General features: G+C 36.3%; 1 protein-coding gene across 7 annotated transcripts in view; it reads left to right on the top strand.

The window, feature by feature from the left end:
- Positions 1 to 13938, top strand: part of SPOCK3 (SPARC (osteonectin), cwcv and kazal like domains proteoglycan 3) — a 547888-nt gene that overhangs the window by 180309 nt on the left and 353641 nt on the right. For 4 of the 7 annotated variants that reach the window (XM_037732657.1, XM_017512128.2, XM_017512127.2 and 1 more), the window contains exons 3-4: positions 12602 to 12610; positions 12715 to 12760. The exons of 1 other annotated variant lie outside the window; for it this stretch is intronic. In XM_037732657.1, coding sequence (XP_037588585.1) covers positions 12602 to 12610; positions 12715 to 12760 — 55 coding nt within the window. The remainder of the gene's footprint in view (positions 1 to 12601; positions 12611 to 12714; positions 12761 to 13938) is intronic. 2 more of the 7 variants (XM_017512130.2, XM_017512129.2) reach the window with 1 other exon arrangement.

Below are 13938 nucleotides of genomic sequence, written 5' to 3'. Positions count from 1 at the left end.
GCCCAATCCTTTCTTTCCTGGAGAAGACTAGGGGCACAAAACGCTTTCTGCAATTTTTGTTGTGTTTGTAATTATGTCCTATTTGGGTGGAATGTGAGACTAGGACCCATTTTTCCACTTGCTGGCTTGGGGAAAAAGAATTCAACAGTGATGGTCATTGCTTTCAAGCAAGACTTAAAGCCAATGCATCAAGATTAAGCAGTTAGTCAGGAAAGTAGGTTTTAATTCAGAAGAACTCATGGGTAACAGGGGATGAATTATTTCTTCAGACCATGGGAGAGTTTATCAGTACAGATGTCACTGTGTGGACACAAATGAACCAAGCAGTAGACCTTTCCATGTAAAGGTCAATTCTACACTATACCCAAAAAGGAGACAGCCTTTTACAATAGCACTGCTAAGATGTTCACTGTAATAATATAGTGTCAGTGTATGGTTTGTGGACCTCTAGGGGGTCCCTGAGACTTTTTCATGGAGTCAGCAATATCATAGCTGTTTTTGTAATAACACCGAGACTATATTTGCCCCTTTTATTCTCGTTCAGGAGTGTACAGTGAAGCTTGGCAACATACAACTTCAAATGAGCTTTTTTTTCTCTCTCTTTTTGTTACAACTTTATTGTGGTATAACTGATATACAATAAACTGCACATATTTAAAGTGTAAAAAAATAATAACATGGTGTCAATAAATATAGTTAGTAGTACCATAGCTGAATCTAAAGTTGGTTTGTATGTATTTCAAATGGATGACTGTATACAGAAGTCTTATATGAAATCCTAGAGAGTTTGACATCAGACTTCAGGGAAGGAAGTGAAATGCAATGGAAACATTATTAGCTAAACTGTTTTGAAGTAGATTGACCAGAATATTTTATCCCCCACACGGAACTGGACTGTCTTATTTGCTTAGAATATGAACATATTTTATCAGAAATAGCTACCATTGATAATCATCATTTTGACGTTCATTTTATATTTGAAATGTGCCTTCAAAAGTATTATCCCCTGTGTCTCACTTTATAATGATGTGATCTTTTTTTCTACAGTTAAAAAAAAAAACTTTGGAGCAGTTAATATAAATTGCAACATAGTAGTGGGAATGTACGACAAAGTTTTGTTCAGTAGACTTCAGTCGTGTCTCTGTTTACTAATATTTAAAAGTGGGATGCTTTGTTAGCATTTCTATTCAAACATAGATTTTAGTAAGATTTTATTGCTGAAACAGCTTTTCATAGCAGCTGGGGTGGCTTAAATGGCTTAATAATGGCTACCATAATGCCTGAGGATTACTTTTTATGTTCGTCTGTAGGCATTTATGGAGCTTTTGGGCATCACGACTCCCGTATTCCCAATTGATTCTGTATCAAAATCTATGAGGATGTTTAAACAATCTCTGACCTAGTTCTGTGCCAATCGCAATTATTCCTTCAGACCATGGGAGAGTTTATCAGTACAGATGTCACTGTGTGGACACAAATGAACCAAGCAGTTGACTTTTCCATGTAAAGTCATCCTTCTGACCCACTTCAACTGTACAAAGCCTTGGTTGTAAGCTTATTGGGAAAGGAAACCAGTTTCTTCATGCTGGGTGTGGGGTTTTATACACTGATGACCTTTCTGAACTTACAGTTATATTTTTTATTTATAAGAAAGTAGAAATTTAGTCAGATATATTTGTATGTTATTTATTCTAGCTAAATTTTATAAGCAATATAAAGGCATAGACATATGAGAGCATAGCTAAATAAATGGCGGTAAATTCATACCAAAGGATATTATATAGCTATTAAATATTTTGAAGAAAAAATCCCATACAGTTGTAAAGTGTTCTTAATAAAATATTACAGAAACTTCTACATTTAAAGTGGAATGTTTAATGTGCTGTCAATATTATAAAACATTTTTGAAGAAAATCTGTTACTTGTAGCAGTATTTTGTTATAAGATATTTTGATTCATTTGTCTTTATTTACCAACAACTCCACATCAGCAGTCCTCAAGTGAGTGATTTTTCTTCCAGAGGACATTTGGCAATAACTTGTCACACTTTTCTTTTGTCCCACTTTCAGGGAGTATCCACACTCGTATCTCATGACTAGAAGCAGGGGACACTACTAAATAGCGAACAGTGTAGAGGAATGTCTCTCCACCCCTGACACAACAAAGAATTGTCTGGCTCAAAATATCAATAATACCAAGGCTGAGAAACTATACTCTATAATACACAAGTGTTTTCAATAAAGTGCATATACATTTTATTTAAAATTAGAGAAAAAGATACAGCATTAGAATCACAAGGAAATAGTTTAAATAGTAAAATACATGAATCCAATTTTTATGTAACTTTATTTTATGGAAAACTTACAATATCTTTTCTATAAGTACAAGACATTGGCAGTGGTGTAATATTAAATTTGAATGGTCTCTGTAACTTACTAGCATGCATTTTGAATGTGTGTGACAAAAATCCAACTTTGCCTCTTGAAACACTCAGGATTGGTTTCAGTCATTTAAACCCAGAATTTCTCCAGTTGAGGGCATTTCTTGTAGTTGCTTTCTAAATCCCTGGTTGACTTACTTTGCATCAAAATTGAAGCCTGAGAACGACCAATATTCACACAAAGCTTTTGAAACAAAAGAAATTGCGCCTGAATGAACATTGATGTGAAAGTACTTTTATTTCTTACCCTGGAAAAATTCCTAAGATTTAATGAGGTGAAACTGGGTTTTTTTCTTTTCTTTTCTTTTTTTTTTAATAAACAAGTCTAATGATGTGAGAACATAAAGAATATGTCTAAAATTGGCTTAGTAGTGGAATGACTTTGCATTTCCATCATGTATTTGTTTGATCCTCATAGTGGCCAGACTTCTAGCTTGCACTTGACATAACCAAGAGAACCAAGTTCATGTTTTACAATTGTGATTATGGATTTTTAAACAGCTGTGGTCCCAAACAAATGAAACTTGACCATATTATTCCGAAGGAAGATCATTAAATGTGATTAAGATCAAATTTTAAAATTATGTTCTTTTTAAATATGCATTCCCCTAATTCCTGCTCATCTATACAGGTGTTCAGTGTTGCAAATGCCTTGTGCTGTGTGAAACACACCCCTTTGACATGATCTGACTTCAGTGCTAATACTGACAATTAGTTCTACACCTTTTCCACTTTCTTGGGCTCTGTGATATTTATATGAATGGAGTCACTGTCATAATAAAAACTTAGCCACATCATTTTGGGTGTTGCCACTGGTAGCCGTAACATGTCAGAGTAGTCTGAGATGATAGCAAAAACATTTGCCTTCTTGCATTTACTATAGCAATAAGTGTAGGCATTTACAAATTTGCTTCATTTGACTGTTTTGTTGTTGTTGTTGTTGTTGTTGTTGTTTCTTTGGAGAGGGTCAGTTTAGACACTGGATTTGAAAATAGTAGGAGAAGTTTATGGTTGTTTGTAAGAAAACAGAAAAAGAAAGGATTTGGTGAGCTTGCCCATGGTGTTACCCAAAGACACTGATAGACATAAACTTGACCCTTATGAGTAACTATTAAGTTTACATGGAGGGCACAGGGAGGGGAACACCACACACTGGGGTCTGTTGGGGGATAGGGAGCTAGGGGAGGGACAGCAGTGGGTGGAGAGGTTGGGGAGGGATAACATGGGAGAAATGCCTGATGTAGGTGACGGGAGAGATGGAAGCAGCAAACCACCATGACATGTGTGTACCTATGCAACAATCCTACAGGATCTACACGTGTACCTCAGAACTTAAAGTGTAATAAAAAAAACACAAAACAAATGATACTATTTATTAAACTACTCAAAAGGTAATAGACAAATTAGTTTTATAGAGAGCTGCTCTTTCTAAAATTCATTAATATTTTAAATTATCAAATCATAATTTTATACATTTATGGGGTACAGTGTGGTGTTTTAATATGTATACAATATGGAATATTTAAATCACAGTAATTAATATAAAAACAAGATTTAACACCTCCTCTAGTCCAGATACTGTGCTGGCAAATTTCACACATTTGATAACTAACCCCAGTATACCCCCTCTGAAATAGGTAGAGATTATTGTTCCAACTTTAGTCACAGGGATCTGAGGAGAGCCTAGGCCATCATATTTTGTAAAATGATGCAGCTAGTGAGTGGTAGAGCCAGACTTAAAATTCTGGTTTTCCTGTTTCCAAATCCATCACTTATCCATCATTCACGTGTGCACATCGAGCTTTCTGTTCAGCTTCAGGAGAGACCTAAGCCTGTAGCTGCCCCATTCCTCCCCATGCTTGAAACAAATAATAGTCATCATTCTCAAATAATAAGATACATTTTTTAAAATAACAGGTATTAGATGAGTACGTAATGATGCTTAGCTCAAGTTTTGGGACTTGAGGGGAGTAATTTAATTTGAAAGTCTAATCTTCCAAGAATTGTATCATGCTATAATTGTATTTAAAATATTTTTAAGTTAATACATAATCAGTGTTTATTTAATTATCCAATGGCATTATCCTTCCTTAATCGAATCTTAAATAATTTATTGCAAAATCTCTGGGTGTAGATTGCTATAATTTGCCCTCCTCTCCTCCTCTTAATATAACCCTGTCTGTATACGAATATATCAACTACAGTGATGTCATTTTTTTAAATTTGAAGTTGGTGGGGTGGGATTACAGAAGGTAGTGATGAACTGTTAAAAAACTTTTGAGACTTAAAATTTTCATAAATAAAGGGTTGTATTTATTTCTATGATTAAAATCAGTGCTACATTTTCTTCCTTATACATTGGAGACACTAACAAAGAGGTTAGAAAGAAGATTTTAAAAAGGAAAATAAGTCATTATATAAAAGGGGTAACTGCACTTGTATGTTTATCACAGCACTATTCAGAAGAGTAAATGTTTTGGATTCAATCTAACTACCCATCAACAGAAGATTGGATAAAGAAAATTGAATACTATTCAGCCATAAAAAGAGAATTAAATTATGTCTTTTGCCTCAACATAGGTGGAACAGGAGGCCATTAAGTGGAACAACTCAGAAAGAGAAAGTCAAATACCTCATGTTCTTACTTATAAGTAGAAGCTAAATAATGTGTGCACGTAGACATAGAGTGTGAAATAATACACATGAGATATTTGAAAGGATGTGAGGGTGTGAGGGGTGAGAAATTACTTGATGGGAACAGTGTGCACTATTCAGGTGATGTTTACACTAAAAGCTGAGACTTCATCCATGTGTGATATTCATGTAACAAAACTGCATTTATTTAAATCCCTTAAATTATACAAAGAGAAGGAATATCTGCTTAGCCCTGTTGAATTCTGTAAATTACGTAGCTTTCCAATCATTTGACTTGAGTGGGTCTGATAGTATAGAGCTAGGAAATGTGACATCTTCACTGTGATGAGCCACCCTCCTCTGGCAGGTTACCATAGTGAAAACAGTGCCTTAATTCAAGAGTAACATCTTTTTATTTACCATAAAATATGATATTAATGAGCTACTTCTATAAGGCTTTTAGAATGGTAAAAACGGTAAACAGACGCAGTCCATTTGGCCTTACTTTTTTTTTTTTATTGTACTTTAGGTTCTGGGGTGCATGTGCAGATCATGCAGGATTGTTGCATAGGTACATACATGGCAATGTGGTTTGCTGCCTCCATCCCCCTGTCACCTATATCTGGCATTTCTCCCCATTTTATCCCTCCCCAACCTCACCACATACTGCTGTCCCTCCCCTAGCCCCCCAACAGACCCCAGTGTGTGAGGCTCCCATCCCTGTGTCCATGTGTTCTCATTTTTGAACACCTGCCTGTGAGGGAGAACATGCTGTGTTTGCTTTTCTGTTCTTGTGTCAGTTTGCTGAGAATGATGGTTTCCAGATTAATCCATGTCCCTAGAAAGGACACAAACTCATCCTTTTTTATAGCTGCATAGTATTCCATGGTGTATGTGTGCCACATTTCCTTGTCCAACCTGTCATCGATGGGCATCTGGATTGGTTCCAGGTCTTTGCTATTGTAGACAGTTCCACAATGAACATACATTTGCATGTGTCTTTATAATAGAATGATTTATAATCCTTCGGATATATACCCAGTAATGGGATTGCTGGGTCAAATGGAATTTCCATTTCTAGGTCCTTGAGAAATCGCTATACTGTCTTCCACAATGGTTGAACTAATTTACACTCCCACCAACAGTGTAAAAGTGTTCCTATTTCACTACATCCTCTGCAGCATCTATTTTCTCCAGATTTTTTAAAGATCACCATTCGAACTGGCGTGAGATGGTATCTCAGTGTGGTTTTGATTTGCATTTCTCTAATGACCAGTGATGATGAGCATTTTTCATATGTTTGTTGGCCTCATATATGTCTTCTTTTGAAAAGTATCTGTTCATGTCCTTCACCCACTTTTCAATGGGTTTGGTTTTTTTCTTGTAAATCTGTTTTAGTTCTTTGTAAATTCTGGATATAAGTTCTTTGTCAGATGGGTAGATTGCAAAATTTTTTTCCCATTTTGTTGGATGCCAGTTCACTCAAGTGATTGTTTCTTTTGCTGTACAGAATCTGTGAAGTTTAATTAGATCCCATCTGTCTATTTTGGCTTTTGTTGCCAATGCTTTTGGTATTTTAGTCATGAATTCCTTGCCTATGCCTATGTCCTGAATGGTTTTGCCTTAGTTTTCTTCTAGAGTTTTTATGGTGCCAGGTCTTATGTTTAAGTATTTAATCCTTCTGGAGTTAATTTTAGTGTAAGCTGTTCAGAATGGGTTTAGTTTCTGTTTTCTGTACATGGCTAGCCAGTTTTCTTAACACCATTTATTAAAAAGGAAATCCTTTCCCTATTGCTTGTTTTTGTCATGTTGTCAAAGATCAGATATTGTAGATGTGTGGTGTTGCCTCCGAGGCCTCTGTTCTGTTCCATTGGTCTATATCTCTGTTTTGGTACCAGTACCATGCTGTTTTGATTACTGTAGCCTTATAGTATAGTTTGAAGTCAGGTAGTGTGATGCCTCCAGCTTTGTTCCTTTTTACTTAGGATTGCCTTGGTTATGCAAGCTCTCTTTTGGTTCCATATGAAGTTTAAGGTGGTTTTTTTCCAGTTCTGTGAAGAAGGTCATTGGTAGCTTGATGGGGATGAGTCAAATTTATAAATTACTTTGGGCAGTATGGCTATTTTCACAATATTGATTCTTCGTAACCATGCCCATGGAATGGTTTTCTATCTGTTTATGTCCTCTTATTTCCTTGAGCAGTGGTTTGTAGTTCTCCTTGAAGAGACCCTTTACCTCTTTGTTCGCTGTATTGTTAGGTATTTTATTCTCTTTGTAGCAATTGTGAATGGGAGTTCTCTCTTGGTTTGGCTCTCTTTTAGTCTGTTATTGGTGTATAGGAATGCTTGTGATTTCTGCACATTGACTTTGTATTCTGAGACTTTGCTGAAATTGCTTATCACTTTAAGGAGATTTTGGTCTGAGATTATGGGGTCTTCTAAATATAGAATCATGTTGTCTGCAAATAGAGACAATTTGAATTCCTCCTTTCCTAATTCAATACCTTTTATTTCTTTTTTTTTGCCTGATTGCTCTGGCTAGAACCTCCAATACTATATAGAATAGGAGTCGTGAGAGAGGGCATCCTTGTCTAGTGCCAGATTTCAAACGGAATGCTTCCTGTTTTTACCCATTCAGTATGATATTGGCTCTGAGTTTGTCATAAATAGCTTTTATTATTTTGAGACATGTTCCATTAATAACTGGTTTATTGAGAGTTTTAGTCATAAAGGCCTGTGGAATTTTGTAGCAGGCCTTCTCTGCATTTATTGAAGTAATCATGTGGTTTTTGTCTTTGGTTCTGTTTATCTGGTGGATTGTGTTAATGGACTTGCATATGTTGAACCAGCCTTGCATCCCCAGAATTAAGCCTACTTGATCGTGATGGATAAGCTTTTTGATATGCTGTTGCTATTGCTTTTGTCAGTATTTTATTGAAGATATTTGCATGTATGTTCCTCATGGATATTGGCCTGAAGTTTTCTTTTTTTGTTGGGTCTCTATCAGGTTTTGGTATCAGGATGATGTTGTTCTCATAAAATGATTTGGGAAGGAATTCCTCTTTTTGGATTGTTTGGAATAGTTTCAGAAAGAATGGTGCCAGCTCCTCTTTTTATGTCTTGTAGAATTTGGCTGTGAAACCATCTGGACCTGGGCTTTTTATGGGTTGTAGGCTATTAATTGCTGCCTCAAATACAGCCCTTCGTATTGGTCTATTCAGGGTTTCAACTTTCTGGTTTAGGCTTGGGAGGCTGCAGGTGTCCAGGAATTCATCCATTTTTTCCACGTTTACTGGTTTATGTACATAGAATTGTTTGTAGTAATCTCTGATGGTAGTTTGTATTTCTGTGGAATCAGTGGTGATATCCCCTTTATCATTTTTTATTGCATCTGTTTGATTCTTCTCTGTTTTCTTTTTTTATTAATCTGGCTAGTGGTCTATTTCGTTGATCTTTTTAAAACACCAACTTCTGGATATATTGATTTTTTGAAGAGTTTTTTTGTGTCTCTGTCTTTTTCAGTTCTGCTGTGATCCGAGTTCTTTCTTGTCTTCTGCTAGCTTTTGAGTTTGTTGATCTTGCTTCTCTAACTCTTTCAGTTTTGATGTTGGAGAGTCAATTTTAGATCTTTCCTCGCTTCTCATATGGGCATTTATTGCTATAAATTTCCCTCTAGACACTGCTTTAAATGTGTCCCAGAGATTCCGGGACATTGCGTCTTTGTTCTTGTAGGTTTCAAAGAATATCTTTATTTCTGCCTTCATTTCATTGTTTATCCAATCGACATTCAGGAGCGAGTTGTTCAGTTTCCAGATGTTGTGCAGTTCTGAGTTACCTTCTTAATCCTGAGTTCAAATTTGATTGCACTGTGATCTGAGAGACTGTTATGATTTCTGTTCTTTTGCATATGCTGAGGATTGATTTACTTCCAGTTATGTTGTCAGTTTTAGAGTAGGTGTGATGTAGTACTGAGAAGAATGTATATTCTGTGGATGTGGGGTGAAGAGTTCTGTAGATGTCTATTACATTCCCTTGGTCCAGATCTGCATTGAAGTCCTGGATATCCTTGTTAATTTTCTGTCTTGTTGATCTGTCTAGTATTGACAGTGGAGTGTTACATTCTCCCACTATTATTGTGTGGGAGTTTATGTCTCTCTGTATGTCATTAAGAACATGGTGAGAAATGTCAGATATAGGTGTTGGGGAGGAAGACAGCAAACCACATTGCCATGTATGTACCTATGCAACAATATTGCATGTTCTTCACATGTACCCCCAAACCTAAAATACAGTAAAATATATATTAAAAAAAAAACTTGCTATATGTATCTTGGTGCTCCTATATTAGGTGCATATATATTTAAGATCGTTGACTCTTCTTGTTGCATCGATCCTTTTAACATTATGTGATGCCCTTCATTGTCTCTTTTGATCTTTGTTGGTTTAAGGTCTATTTTATCAGAGACTAGGATTGCAACTCCTCCTCTTTTTCATCTCCATTTGCTTGGTAAATCTTCCTTCCATCCCTTTATTTTGAGCCTATCTGTGTCCTTGCATATGAGATGGGTTTTCTGAATACAGCACACTGATGGGCCTTGACTTTTTATCCAATTTGCCAGTCTGTGTCTTTTGATTGGGGCATTTAGCCCATTTACACTTAAGGTTAATATTGTTTTGTGTCAATTTGATTCTGCCATTTTGATGCTAGCTGGTTGTTTTACCCATTAGTTGATGCAGTTTCTTCATTGTGTCAATGGACTTTACCATATGGTATGTTTTTGGAGTGGATGGTACTGGTTGTTCCTTTTCATGATTAGAGGTTCTTTCATGAGCTCTTGTAAGGTAGATCTGGTGGTGTCAAAATCTCTCAGCAATTGCTTGTTTGTAAAGGATTTTATTTCTCCTTCACTTATGAAGCTTTGTTTGGCTGGATATGAAATTCTAGGTTGGAAGTTCTTTTCTTTAAGGATATTTAATATTGGCTTCTACTCTTCTGGTTTGTAGGGTTTCTGTGGAGAGATATGCTCTGAGTCTGATGGGCTTCCCTTTGTGGGTTAGCCCATCAGACCTTTCCCTCTGGATGCCCTTAGCATTTTTTCCTTCATTTCAACCCTAGTGAATCTGACGATTATGCGCCTTGGCGTTGCTCTTCTTGAAGAATATCTTTGTGGTGTTCTCTGTATTTCCTGGACTTGAATGTTTGCTTGCCTTGCTAGGTTGGGGAAGTTCTCCTAGTTAATATCCTGAAGAGTGTTTTGCAGCTTGGATTCATTGTCTCTGTCACATTCAGGTACACCTATCAAACATAGATTTGGTCCTTTCATATAATCCCAGATTTCTTGGAGGCTTTGTTTATTTCTTTTCACTCTTTTTTCTCTAGTCTTGCCTTCTCATTTCATTTCATTGAGTTCATCTTCAATCTCTGATATCCTTTCTTCTGCTCTGTCGATTCAGCTATTGAAAATAATGTATGCTTCACGAAGTTCTTTTGTTGCATTTTTCAGTTCCATTAAGTCATTTATATATTGGTCTCTAAGCTGTTTATTCTCATTAGCATTTTGTCTAGCCTTTTCTCAAGGTTCTTAGTTACCTTGCGTTGGGTTAGAACATGTTCTTTTAACTCAGAGAAGTTTGTTATTAACCCCCTTCCGAAGCCTGTTTCTGTCAATTCATCAGACTCATTTTCCATCCAGCTTTGTTCCCTTTGTGGTGAGGCATTGTGATCCCTAGGAGGAGGAGAGGTTTTCTGGTTTTTGGTGTTTTCATCCTTTTTGCACTGATTTCTTCCCATCTTTTGGATTTATTTACCTGTGGTTTCTGTAGTTGGTGACTTTTGGATGGGGTCTTTGAGTTGGTGTTTTTTGTTGTTGTTGTTGTTGATGTTGAAGCGATGTCTTTCTGTTTTTTAGTTGTCATTCTAACAGGCCCGTCTGCTGCAAGACTGCTAGAGGTCCACTCCAGACCCTGCTTGCCTGTGGATCACTCATGGGGGCTGAATAACCGTAAGGGTTGCTGTCACTTTCTTCTTATCTTTGTCCCAGAAGGGTACCCACCAGATATCAGCCTGAGCTCTCCTTTATTAGGTGACTCCTTGGATATCCAGGGGTTGGGGAGCTGCTTGAGGAGACACTATGTCTGTTATAGGATCTCAGGTTCTGTGCTGGAAGTTCTGTTGTTCCATTCAGAGGTGCTGGGAAGGTATGTTTAAGTCTGCTGCAGTGGAACTAATAACTGCATATTTTCCCTGGATCTCTGTCCTGGGAAATAGGGCTTTATTTATAAGTTTCTGACGTGCTGCCTTTTTTCAGAGATGCTGTGCCCAGCAAGGAAGTAGCCTAGTCACAGTCTGCCAGCAGAGGCATTGCTAAGCTGCCAGGGGCTCTGCCCAGCTGCTATGTAAACTTCCTTGCAGTTTTGTTTACAGAGGTACAGTTAGAAGTGCCTCGGTAATGGTGGACTGCCTCAGTAATGGCAGAGTGCCTCGGTAATAGCCGACACCCTTCCCCCCACTGAGCTGGACCTTCCTGGGTCCAGCTGCGCTTGCTGCCTGTCAATCCTGAGCATTTCAGATTCGTGGTCTTTGTGGGTGTGGGACTCGCCAAGCCAGATCACCTGTCCCCCCATTTTCACCCCCTCTTTTTCAATTGAATGGGTGGCTCTGTCTCCCAGCCCTTCCAGGCGCCAGTTGAAACTGTCTCCTAGATTTGTGTGAGTTTTTGTGCAGGAACCTGTGGCATTGGGTGAAACAGCTGTGCTGGAAACTAGTAGTGCTTTTTGGCCTGGATATCTCCTGTTCTGTGGGCAGTAAAAACTTGTCTGGAAGTGCAGTGACCACTCACCCTCTGCATTGTTCTCGCTGAGTACTGGACTCCAGAGATGTTCCTATTCCACCATCTTGGATCTCCCTATCTGTACTTTAAAAAATTCTTTTCAGTGTATGTTTCCCTACGTTTGTGCTGTAATGTCATATTTATTAAGTATATCAGAAATATATTGCATTGATTCTTTTCCATATTAATGAATTAAACTTTAGGCAGGACTTAATTAGGTGTTCACTTTTTTTCAACCTCTAGGTTGTATTTTGATGAACTTAGATATTCAATTAACAAGAGAATGATTTGTATAAACCATATTTATACTCTATGGGCTATTGCAGAATTACTTGGTAGCTTCTCTGCTACATGAATAGTTCCATTTACTGTTGTATGAGGCGGAAATGAAGTTGTATAATTGGAAAGTGGTAAGATACTTAATTGTTTATTAGCTTAGGGTAATTATCTGCATATTATATTATGTGCTGAATTGTAATTGAAAGCATTGTGTTGTAATATTTAGGAGAAGTGGCAAATAAAAATAGTTAAAGTGTTTTAGTAACCTTGACTTGCAATGAAGATGAACACGTTTATTGAAAGACGTTTCTGTAACTTGCAAACAGTGTGTTCCCTTTTGATAACTATTCTTTTTCTCTTGTTTCTTTTTTTATTTTTATTTATTTATTTATTTTATAATTCACTGCTTGCCATTGCAGGAAGTAGAGGTTTGTATACATCTTTTGTGTTTCATATTTTATTTTAGATTTTATATGTACCCTTGCATTTTAATTACTCATATACACTCAATTCACATTATTTTCCCCCTTAGGATGATTATTTCCGTACTTGGAGTCCGGGAAAACCCTTCGATCAGGGTAAGAATCTAATTATTTTAAAATAAAAATATTTTCATGTTCATAATCTTGGTACTTGTAGAAATGATATTTATTGTCTAGTTAAACTTGAAAACACTAAATGGAAGAACTTAACAGGAATGGAAAAATTTATGCAATAACTTCTTCCATTTCAGCATATTTTTAGACATAAGTTAATTGGTTATGATCATGTCAGCATGTCTTTTATTTTTAGATACATGTTTTAGATTACTGTTTTGGGCTTCTGAACTTTACCATGTTTATTTTTATCAGTAGATATAAGTCACTTCATCCAGTTATCAAGTACATTCACTGGGCAATATATTTATTTGTGCAAGCTTTTAAAACAAATGGCTTTTTGGCCTCTTTTCCAATTAATAAAAGGTTTCATTTAAAATGAGTAAATTGGTAATTAGACTCAGCTGGCATCCTAACAAGACCAAAAGGAAAAGTGTTACACAAAATTAGATCTTCCCCACATCTTCAAACAGCTTGCAGTTCTGATTAACTTACCTTTAAGGGGAAAACAGAAATATGGATGAGAATGAAAATACTTATACATGTGCAATGAGAATGGACACCTCAAATCCCAAGCAATCATAGTGACATAAACAACTGAAGAAATTTGTTCACTAAATTTCACACTTAAAAATACCTTACTTGTAAAGTTTCTTTATGTAACTTTCTATAGTGTGTGCAAAGAAGAAAAAAAAATTCTTCTTTATATAGACTGTATGATAACTGTGCAAAAGATAATATTCTCTGAAGTAGGCTGATTTAAAGATAGAAGTCTTTTGTAAGAGTGTTTAGGTAAGTGATTGGTTGATGAAGAAATAATATATTATTTAAAGGAGCTTAAAGTATTTTACTATACTACCAGATTTTTACTTCATGTTTTGGATGAATGCTACAACAACCAACGTGTATGAGTGAGAAACAACCTGTGTGGACCTAGACATAGATTGTCATCAACATTGGTATTAACATGGAGTCTCAAACAGTCATTCACATCTAGTATCTTCTTAGAATTAGCTTTTTTTCCCTATATATTTCATATGATTTCACTATTGCTATCCAGAGTGTTTTTGGTATTTGCTTGCTTTCCTTGCTTTCTTTTTTTATTTCTCTTTCTTTCTTTTCTTTTCGTTTCTTTCTTTTCTTTTCTTTTCTTTTCTTTT

This window comes from Cebus imitator, unplaced genomic scaffold (assembly GCF_001604975.1).
Source record: "Cebus imitator isolate Cc_AM_T3 unplaced genomic scaffold, Cebus_imitator-1.0 Scaffold462, whole genome shotgun sequence".
Lineage (NCBI taxonomy): Eukaryota > Metazoa > Chordata > Mammalia > Primates > Cebidae > Cebus > Cebus imitator.
This window is presented reverse-complemented; position numbering and strand designations above follow the sequence as displayed.